The 10932-nt window shown below is 38.5% G+C and overlaps 1 protein-coding gene across 1 annotated transcript in view; it reads right to left on the bottom strand.

Moving 5' to 3' along the window:
• EIF3A (eukaryotic translation initiation factor 3 subunit A) overlaps positions 1–10452 on the bottom strand; it is a 33376-nt gene extending 22924 nt beyond the window's left edge. Inside the window, exons 1-6 of the mRNA XM_058544101.1 lie at positions 10283–10452; positions 4411–4601; positions 4106–4242; positions 3461–3624; positions 1570–1769; positions 57–265 (exon numbers count right to left, since the gene is read on the bottom strand). Coding sequence (XP_058400084.1) covers positions 57–265; positions 1570–1769; positions 3461–3624; positions 4106–4242; positions 4411–4601; positions 10283–10331 — 950 coding nt within the window. The 5' untranslated portion in view covers positions 10332–10452. The remainder of the gene's footprint in view (positions 1–56; positions 266–1569; positions 1770–3460; positions 3625–4105; positions 4243–4410; positions 4602–10282) is intronic.
• Between the last annotated feature and the right edge of the window lie 480 nt (positions 10453–10932).

Consider the following 10932-nt stretch of genomic DNA (forward strand, 5'->3'; position numbering starts at 1 on the left):
TTAGTGGAAGATATTTGTTTCATAATTTCAATACTACCCAACTGTAACATTCTTACCTTTGCATCTCTTCTTGTGTAAGATTCTTTCTCATTTCTCTAGACAGATGGTAAAGACGATGGAGTGTAGATGCATGAAAAAGAGCATTTCCAGATTTCCAAAACACAGTTGAGACTTTGTTATAGTAATTTGCCATCAACTGAGGTTTTGGTGGTTTTTTAGACAAGGAGAACAGCCCATGAATATCTTCCACAGCTTTGAATGCTTCCTAAAATTAGTATAAATTAGTCACTGCATTCTAAACAAACAAAAAAAACATTCAAATCTTTTTATGAAACCTGCAACAGAAAATACTTAAAAATGAAAGTGGCAAATAAAATGCCTTCGTGTATGGTTCTTTTTATCATCTATAATATCTGAAACAATTCAGAAAACTGCCATAATCATAAAAATACTAAATCCTTAAACTTCTTAGACAGAGCAGACCAAAAAAAATTGTGCATATTATTATACCACTTGAAAGAATACATAGAAAAAAATCTGGAAGGAATAAACCACAATATAGAGCTTCTTTTTGAGTGGTAAGATAATGGATGAATATTCTCTTCTTTTTACTTATCCATTTTTTCTATAATGAGCATGTTTACTTGTTTTCTTCTATAAAACTTTTTTTTTTTCCTTAGTTCATATCAGGTAATATTTAAAGGGCGTCCCTACAGAAAAGGAAAATATCAGGGGAGAAACGGGAACTCAAATCCTATCTTCACTTGGCTGAAAAACTATCAACTTTCAGTATCTGCCTCTGTAATTTCAATCACATTTTTTTTGGTCAAATATATAAAAGCTTCAAGTTATGACTACAAAATCATGTGAAAATGCCTTCGAGGAATTCTTAGAGCAAAAAAGGCCAAGTAGAGGACAAGATTCTCAACACCGCTGAGATCTCCACCGTAGGATATTCACCATGCATGGGTGCTAAGCTAATGCAACACTAAGAAACCTAGGAGACAATCTACTGTGGCGCTGTTCCAACTATCTGTAGTAAAGACCAAGTTTATTTTTTTAGGTCTTTATTTTTTTAATTTCTAAACTGTCGCCACCAATACTTTTACAAAATATAATAAAATTACTACAAAAACAAAATGGAAAGGTAAGCTCAGTTTTTTAAAATCAGACAGACACAAAATTACCATAAAATTGCTATTAAAAAAACTTTATAAATGCATATTCTCCTCTATACTTATTTCATCACAGACCAGTAAACAGTTCACAGACTAGCACCAGGCACTGGCCCACAGTTTGAGCAGCACTGAGGACGAATTGTTTTACATGGAAAGAAACTGGGTCCAAAGAGATTATAGATTTGGCCCAGATTTCATAGCAGGCAACTAGAACCAAAATATTCTGAGATTTCCTGTCCAGAACTCCTCCTACTCCATCAGACAATCTTAAATTTCTCACCTATCTATTGAAATTAACCAATAGATATCAAGATGAAGACACTCAGTAAGGGAAAAAATAGTAATATGGGCTATTATTACAACAAAGAAAAGCTAACAGTTCACAACATACCTGCCACAGTTCCATGCTGATAGCACTGTCCAACTGAACAAGCCTGGTTTCCAAATGCATGGACTGGCTCTCCGGATTATTAAGATTGATTGCTGTACTTTGATTATGGTGGCGCTGAATCTGCGACAAGTGCATTCTCAAATTGTCACACAGCTTACGAAATTCAGCCTTACGAGTGTATTGGAGGCAGAATTTGAAAGCTATAAGCATAATTGTAAAGTATCATTAGGTACTTTCTATCATCAACCTAAGTATCTGAATAGGTTTTATTTCATATCAGTTATTTTAAAAAGATTTACCAAACTCATTATCAGTCTTTATAAGTGATCAGTCACCACATACTATATGCCATGATCACCTCTTGGACACAGTCATCAGTTCTGGCGTAGGACTAAAATATGTGTCCAGGAGTTTACAAATGGAAAACTATTTAAATTTAGGTCTAGGAGAGACTCACCTTTCAAACACTTATCACTTCAAAGCCTAAAAGTGCAAAAAAGTTGTAGTCTGAAATACAATGAATCTTGTTATCTAACTTACACAGAAACCAACAAGGTTTTGTACTAATTAAAAGTGCATAATACAAGGGACTGGCCCCACGGCGTAGCGGTTAAGTGCGCGCGCACCACTGCTGGCAGCCGGGGTTCAGATTCTGGGCGCACACCAACGCACTGCTTATCAGGCCATGCTGTGATGGCGTCCCATATAAAGTGGAGGAAGACAGGCACAGGTGTTAGCCCAGCGCCAGTCTTCCTCAGCAAAAAGAGGAGGATTGGCATGGATGTTAGCTCAGGGCTGATCTTCCTCACAAAAAAAAAAGTGCATAATACAAATTGGGGGCTTATGGTAACCTAATTTCAACTACATATATAGGGGTGTACATGAACTATTTGCTCCATCACTAAAATACACAGTAATTTTCTACTGTTATATGCGCAATACTAAAATAATTTTTTTGGAATTACTTTGCCCTTCTTTTAAAAAAAAACAGTATTTCTATTTCAATAGGCTTTAAGTGATGCAGTTTAACCTCAAGTTAGTATTTGTATCAACAGTTATTAAAAAGCCCAAGGTGACTTGTGTTAAGTGAAAATTCACACATGCTAGCCATATAAGCAAAATGCAACACAGGTTCTAACCCTCCCATTAAAATATTCTTAGTCACAAAGTCACTTAAAACTTGAGTAAACAATGCCAATCATCCCCATAGTAAAAAGAATGGCAACACAAGCCCATGCTAAGGCCAAAGTAAGAAAAAGCCAAGAGCCACTCTCAAGTCACATATAGTCACACATATCCCAGTCACATATAGTTAATAGGCTGCACTGACAGCAAGGTAAGTGACAGTAAAAGAAAAAGACTAGGAAAACAGACAATACAGTTCTTCAGATTAAAAGTGTATGCAGTATAACAACTGGATACTTTTTATGATAATCTTGAGTCATCAAAAAGGCTTAGTTCTATATTCAGTAGTAATGTTCAAGAAAGGAAACATACATACTTTTCATGGAATCATATAAATCCAGAGTTTAAAAAGACCTTAGAAACCCAGTGCACAGTAAAGCAGGTTGCCCAAGAATATGCAGTAATGGAGTCAAAAGTAGAACTCAAGTTTACCAGAAAGCAATCAAAAAGTTGATTCTTTCAGTCACTTGGAAAATTCCAAAATGACTTTAAAAGGTCTTTCAGACGTCAATGAATTACGTTTCATATAGAATAATCTTAACTAGTAAAATGAATTTCTTTAATATTCAAATGAACACCAAATCTTACAATAAGGATAAAAACTATGTAAAATAAGTACTGTGGAGAAAAGAAATGTTAACTTTAATAGTTAATCTTTTGCAAAATCTATTCTTAAGTCAACTTTTCAAATCAGTTCTCGTTTTACCTTGTTGAGCAATATCATGGTAGAGACGCTCTACTCTAGAATTATTTCGAAGAAGGTCCAAACACTGTCTATATGATTCCCACAGGAATTTAACCCAAGGAGTTAAAAGTAATCTGTCAGTACGATCCTGAGTGTCTTCACCACTTACAGCACTTAGGAGAACACTGCAGAAAAGTTGAAAATAATTTTAGACATGCTTTCCTACTTTGCCATATGATTAAAAAACCAAAACCAACAATGATCATTACAAAACAGTGCAAATTCTCCCTAGAACTTTGGACATACTGTAAAGCTGTCACTTAATTTGAATTCCCAATGAGTATTACAATTACTTAAATTAGTACACGCCCTCCTATCTGAAGGTTGTAATTTTTCATTTTTATGAATTTTGAAGAGTACATGATTTTTTTAGTTACTATACATTTAAAATTTCAAAGTTAAGCATTCTTTTTTTATTATTGTTTGTTTATTGCAGTAACATTGGTTTCTAACACTGTAAAAATTTCAGGTGTACATCATTATACTTCTATTTCTGCATAGATTACATCATGTAAGCATTCCTTCTAATAAACATCTACTTCAAATAGAGATGGAGACACGTAGAGAAAAACACTGAGAAAAATGTATTCAGTTTAACCCACATACCTCTCAGGAGTTTGAATATTATCCAGATCTTCTATGTCTAAGACCATCTGCTGGGACTCTTCTTTAGCAGCTTCCGTCTTTTCCTCTGCCAATTTCAAATATGCCCTAACAACATCCTCTAGAGATTTGATGTTCACCTAAGCAAAAACAAACAAACAAAAAAAACTTAAAACACCTTTCCCAACCATAAAATATTTTAAAAGCAAATTTTATGAGATATAAAATATATTAACTTTGAAAGGTAAACTCCTCTGAAAATTACTAAAAGCATTTATTAAAAATATAAAACCCCGCTCGATCCATACCTGTTGACAAATGTTCTTATACTGGTATAATCCTTCTTTAGCCAAGTGGCTCTTGCGAAGATCCACGCAAAGTTCCAAGTATTTCAACATAATCGGCTCGTGTATCTTTTGCCATGTTCTATGTTTCTTACTTTTCATAACATCATAAAGAACGTCCAAAGCAGGCTGCTTTTTGCCAACCTCAAGAAATTCTGGAAAAGTAATTCAGGAGAATTAAAATCAGTTATGTATACTATACAAAAGTTTATATCTTGTTTTTTAAATTGGCTGTTTTAATTTCAGAACTTATTACCATCTCTTTTTAGGTCATATTTAAGTCACATTTATTTTTGACTTCTAAAGCTATACCAAAACCATTCAAGATAAAACAATGAAACCTAGTACTATTTCAAAATATGGTCTACAGGTGAAACTGGATTTCACTCAATTCCACTATACCAATTGTGTCTTTTAAAAGTGACTTTAAAGTTCCAGAAATTGAAGTCATGAGGAAAGTATCTCCCCCCTGCAAACATAGAAAGTTCAAGTATGATTTCAGTCAGTGATCTGGTTGATGAAATTTTTGCTAGTTCATGCTAAGACTTGATGCAGAAAAACACATTTGACTGCCTTTGTTCCCTTAAGATAAACTGACTATTCATATGGGTCTATTTCTGGGCTCTCTATTTTGATCCTTCTCGATTGATCAATGCGTCTAGTCTTTTGCCAATACCGTGGTGTCTTGATTATTGTGGCCTTACAGTAAAGTCCTGAAATCAGCTAGTGTGAGTGCTCCAACTTTGTTCCTGAGTATCGTGTTGGCTATGCTAGGTCTTTTGCTTTTCCCTATAAACTTAAGAATTAGTTTGTAGATATCTACAGAATAGCTCACTGGGGTTTTCATTGGGATTTTACTGAATCTATATATCAGGTTTGGAAGAACTGACAACAATATTTAGTCTTCCAATCCATGAGCACAGAATCTCTCTCCACCCATTTACCCAGTCTAAACATGAGGAAAATGTTAAAACACATCTCAAATTGAGGGACATTCTACAAAATACCTGACAAGTACTCCTCAAAACTGCCTAGGTCATCAACAAGAAAATATAAGAAACTGTCACAACCAAAAGGAGCAGAGGAGACACAATAACTAAAGGTAATGTGGGATCCTGGAAGGGATCCTGGAATAGAAAAATGACATTAGAGAAAGCTGAGGAAATCTGAACATGTGGACTTTTGTTAATAATAACATATCGGTATTGATTTATTAGCTGTGACAAATGTACCATATTGATGTAAGATATTAATTAATAGGGGAAACTGTGTGTGGTCTATATGTGAGCCCTCTGTACTACCTTTGCAATAATTCTGTAAATCTCAAACTCCTAAAATTAAAAGCTTATTTTTAAAAGCTGGGAAAAAAAGATCTTAGAACATAGGGCAAAGAACTTATACTCTTTTGAATTTACTACCACCTAAATCTGAAGGCATTCTGCACATGGCAATATTTCAAAATCCAGTTTCAACCTTAGGTCTTACGTATATTGCTCATTTTGAAATTCAGTCAAAAGCAAAGGCTCCTCTATCACATTAATAATAATGACCAAGATTAAAATTTAGCTTATTTTTTCTCATCTTTTACTTTATTTTCTTTGGCATAAACACTTAAAAAGGACTTATTTAACCTAAATTATCTGGTTATGTTCAACTTAAAATTCAGTAATGCCATATTTCACACAAAAAAAATCTTTCCACTGAACATTTGAAAAATAATTTAAACAAACTAAAACATGTTTATACTATAAAAAATGTCGTACAATATTACATGTCCGTTTTTAAAAATCATTGTTTATTTTCCTCCTAAGAAAAAATCTCTGATAAGGAATTCTTCTTTAAGAGTTAACATAAGGAGGAAGATGAGCTCAGATGTTAGCCCAGGGCCAGTCTTCCTCAGCAAAAAGAGGAGGATTGGCAGATGTTAGCTCAGGGCTGATCTTCCTCACAAAAAAAAAAAAAAAAAAGAGTTAACATAACAATATACAGCATTATGTACCATGTAACTCTGTGCTAGGCAAACAACTGGCACAAATGTCCCTTATTTGGGGGTTTTACTAGATCTACAGATTTATTAATTCTCTATTATTTCTTCTTCCAACTATCACAGCTTTCAGGAATGTTGCCTCAGAACATTCCTTCATCCAGGAAAACTACAAACAATATTCCAACTCCCTAGTACACTAAAAAGTTTGCAACGGGACAAATCACAAAACAACATACTGAAATAAGTACACAATATCCTACGTCATCCCATGTTATATTAAAGCATATTCCTCACATGCAAATGAATACAAACCCCTTCTCTTCACTACTTCAAGTTAATAATCTCAACATTAATCCTGCCATTATGGGATAAAGACCATTCTCAGATGAGTCAATTTTACTACCAAAAAAAAAAAGTCCTACTAAACAAAACAAAGATATAACACAACTAGATACTCGGTTGGAATAATAAGCAGGAGGATCTACCTAGGTTCTTCCTGGAGCATGCATACAAGGTTATTTTCTAAAATCCAACAGTACTTCACGTGTTTTTCACAACTATTTAACAAAATCTCTATCATCCAAAAATTTGAGAGTCAATGTTTTTAAATTTATCCTTTACATTAAGAATATCAAGAGAGCAGCACTAAAATGACCTATTATATCCAATTCCCAATCGGATAAGGATTTAAATCTTATACTACTGTACACAAGCATTGTCAATCTGCTTGTAACATGAAAGAGGCACAAAGAGAGTTCAAGTTGAGAGCTGGCCCCAGCATGGCGTGATGACAAAATACTGAACTGTCTAAAATTAATTCACTTTCCCAATCTCTTATTTTTAAATGGGAGATTGTGGTTTCTTACGTCATTCTAAAAAATCAAAAGTCATGTTTACGGATAGAACTAAAACTATTTTTCACTTCCAAAACAGATCAAACAATCAAAACTTATGATTCAAAATCCCATACTCTCAAACTCTGAAGCAGTAAGTTCAAACAAGCCAAGGCTTGAAAATGCATTAAAAATAATAAATGCATTAAAAAATAATTTTTCATAGCAGACACCCCTACCATCACCAACAAAAAAAGAAAACATGGATACCAGGCAAGGATGTTTGTAAAAGAAAAAACTGGAATGAGAACAAATTTATCATGATAACCTACCATGGTGCGCTTCTGTTTTTACCCTATTCTACATACAAGGAGGATTTAGTTCCTCTGAATTATCTAACTGGGAAAAAACAGTTTTTGAGGCTAGAAAGAAAGGTCACAAAAGGCTCTACTGCAATGTTTAAATGTTCATTTCCAGATAGATATTCTTGAAAAAAATTAAAATCTGGAATTATAAACTATTACTAAAATGGTGAGCATTCTGAGCTTACCTTTCAGACACAATGACCGAAACTATGTATCTATCTATAAAGAAAAAGTTTAGATCAGCCCTTTATTTTTACTAGTTTATTTGCAACAGACCAAGTAGATAAGCTATAATGTTACACAATTTGTGGGTTTAATAACTATTTTTTAAGTCATTGGTTATAGAGTGCTAATTAAAAGGATGTTACAGGGTCAGGAACAACTAATTTGGCACTACTAACAATCTAATCTGGAAAAAGAGCTTTTTCCAAATGATTCTGGGGTATGAATTTCTTGCCTGTAACTACTGGACCAAATTCTCATCTTCCTGAATAATCACTGTTTCCAAAAATACTGCTCTGATATACAAACTCAGGGTGACCTGAAGGACTATTACACTTACATTATTCACATTTTATTAAGATAAGGTAATGGATTAGGTCTAAATGTGTTTGACGTTACAAAAATTATAGATAAAACATTTAGATAAAATAAGATTACTTCCATTGAATGAAATGTACTTTCATCATTCTATTAAAAGTTTCGTAAGCAGTGCCACGGGCCATCCACATTCCACTCACTTTGACACTCTGAGAAGGGATCTCTCATTCACAAGATCAAAGGCACAGAAATTACTTCTTGAAAGGTAAGGCATCTCATCTCTTCCACAGAAACACCCACCCTACAGCTCAAAAGGGCTGCAACGGGGAATCAATACAGCCTTTTTTAAAACTACACAAAAGTTTAGAGTTATTGAAATACTAAGTTCACATGAAGATTCAGAAGTGAGGAATGATGAAACAAGGCCTGAACACATCAAATGTGTACTATTCAGGCCCTCCAGATTACAGTGCTTCAGCCTATTCACATGGGGAAAAACGCCCGTTGGTAAAGCATCCAAATGACTCTAGCGATTAGAGCAGTAATTTCATCTGAGCCATTTAATATACCATAACACAATTCTGAATTTCGAAATATCAAAAAGGAAATTTTTCCTCACTCTGCTACAGTTTATTTTGTAGTGATAAATTTCCATTTCAATCTATTCTCTTCCCTATAAATTAACGTCCTTAAACTTCTTGCCTGTTCTAACCATTAGACCACTCGTTAGAATGAGTAGTGATCAGATCTAAGTTGTACTTTTGTTTTTTAAAACAACCACTCTATTCCACAGAATGTGGAACCATACTATTTCAGACTGTTATCCCGCCCAAAATTGTTACTTTTAGTTAAAAGAACCACCACGTGACAAACACATCTTTGGCCCTGACAGATTATCAGCAGGATCAATTTTATGTAACGACTGAAATTGACCTTTCCACAACAGCAATTTTCAAACAAGCTAACAAAACAGGCTCCACAAACATAAAACTGTAACAGACACGGCATCTCCATCTACAGCATGGAAAAGACCCCTAACTTCCTTGAGTGGAGAAAGAGTGGAGATAAGAGCTATGGACGCCCCACCACTTACAAAATGTTAGGCTCAAAAAAAAAAAAAAAAACCCTAAACAAGAAAGTTTTTAAAGATCAGAGACATGTATAATACATCTGCACCCCCATAATACCAACGTAATAAACGCACAAGTTTGCTGGAAAGCGCCCATGACTTAGTACACATATGGAAACAAAAACCGCAGGCAGCATCGCTGTGGCGAAAAAACGACTGATCTGGAAGCCAAGAGACCTTGGTTTTAGCGTCCTGGCTCAACAACTAACTCGCGGAGTGACCTTGGGCAAGCCATTCTCTCTTTAAGCCTCAGTTTCGTTATCTTTAAGAGAGAACTTGAAGTCTCTCTCTCATAGTATTAACTCTGTTCCAACTTCCTGTGATTCGGAACAGACTTTTGGGCTGCCAATAATCAATGCCAGGAAAAACAGGAAACAGGTTAAATGGGTCAGAGTCCCCGAAGCGGCGATACAGGGGTTGGGGGAAGGGGAGGTGGACCCTGACCCAGCCAAGCCCGGCGCTGGATTTTGGGGGGCGGAGGAGTCTGCGGGAGGGCCGGGGGTGGGACCGCTCGGCTCCGGCCCCGGCGGGAGGTGGAGCCGAGGTTCTCGCGTGCATTGTCCCCGGGAGGGAGCCATGTTTCCTCCTCCTCGGCACTCCCAGATGGCGGCCGGGGGCGCGGGGCCCAAGCACACGAAAGCCCCGTGGCCTGGAGAGAGCCAGGCGGAGGCGGACAGCGGGAGAGGAGCCCGGGTCCCGGCAGCTCTGTCCCCGGGGCCGCAGCCCCCGACACGCAGCAGGAGCGCGGGGAAAGAAGGGCCCGGAGGACGACGGCTCCCGGTTCCGCGCCTCTCGCCCCGGTCGGCTGCAGCAGAAGGGGGACCATGCCCAACCACGGCCGGGGACCGGGACGGGGGCGGGCGGGCCGCACTGCCTCCTCCCCGGCCGCAGCCGGGCGGCGGAGCAGCGGGAAGCAGGCCCGGACCCCACGACCTGCGAGGCCTCGGGCCGTCCCAGCCGACGCGCCCCATCTCCTACTCACCGTTGGCGCGTTTGAGGGCATTTTCCGGCCTCTGGAAATAGGCCGGCATCTTGGCGGCAGGCTCGGCTCACCCGGCGTCAGCGAACTCCTCAGTGGCCCGAGCCGGGAGACGAGACCAAGGGGAACCAGCGCGAGCTCCCACGCGCCTCGCCAGCAGTCGCCCGCGCCCAGCCGGCCAGAGACGGAAAGGAAGAAGCCACGTGACCCCCGCGCCGCGGCGCCGCCGCCGTCTAGGCCCCGGATGTAGGGGCGGGCGTCTGCGCTCGCGCTGCCCCTCCCCCGTGCGCAGGCGCGCTGGCGTCACGCGACCCGGCTGACGTGGCGACGGCCGGCGTCCTCCGCGCGCTGTCGTTTCTCTTCGGGACTTGGAGGGGACCCTTAGGCGGGTGTTTCTCGAGCCCCTCGCTCCTCGAGCGAGAATCGTGGTGGAAAGGGTGAGATTTGGGTCCGAGTTTCTGTCCGGCGAGAAGGCAGGGGTCTGCACGGATTCATTTTTCACGTGATTTGTGCGGAGTCATGCAAAGTTACAATCAGATCCCATCCGCCTAGGGAATGGCCTGTCTTGGCTGAGTCAAAATGCCGAATTTGTCCGTTTAACGGAAAGGCATTGAGCAGGTATCACTAAGCCAGAGCTGCTTCCCACTGGGAAA

This window comes from Diceros bicornis, chromosome 6, assembly GCF_020826845.1.
Source record: "Diceros bicornis minor isolate mBicDic1 chromosome 6, mDicBic1.mat.cur, whole genome shotgun sequence".
Classification (NCBI taxonomy): domain Eukaryota; kingdom Metazoa; phylum Chordata; class Mammalia; order Perissodactyla; family Rhinocerotidae; genus Diceros; species Diceros bicornis.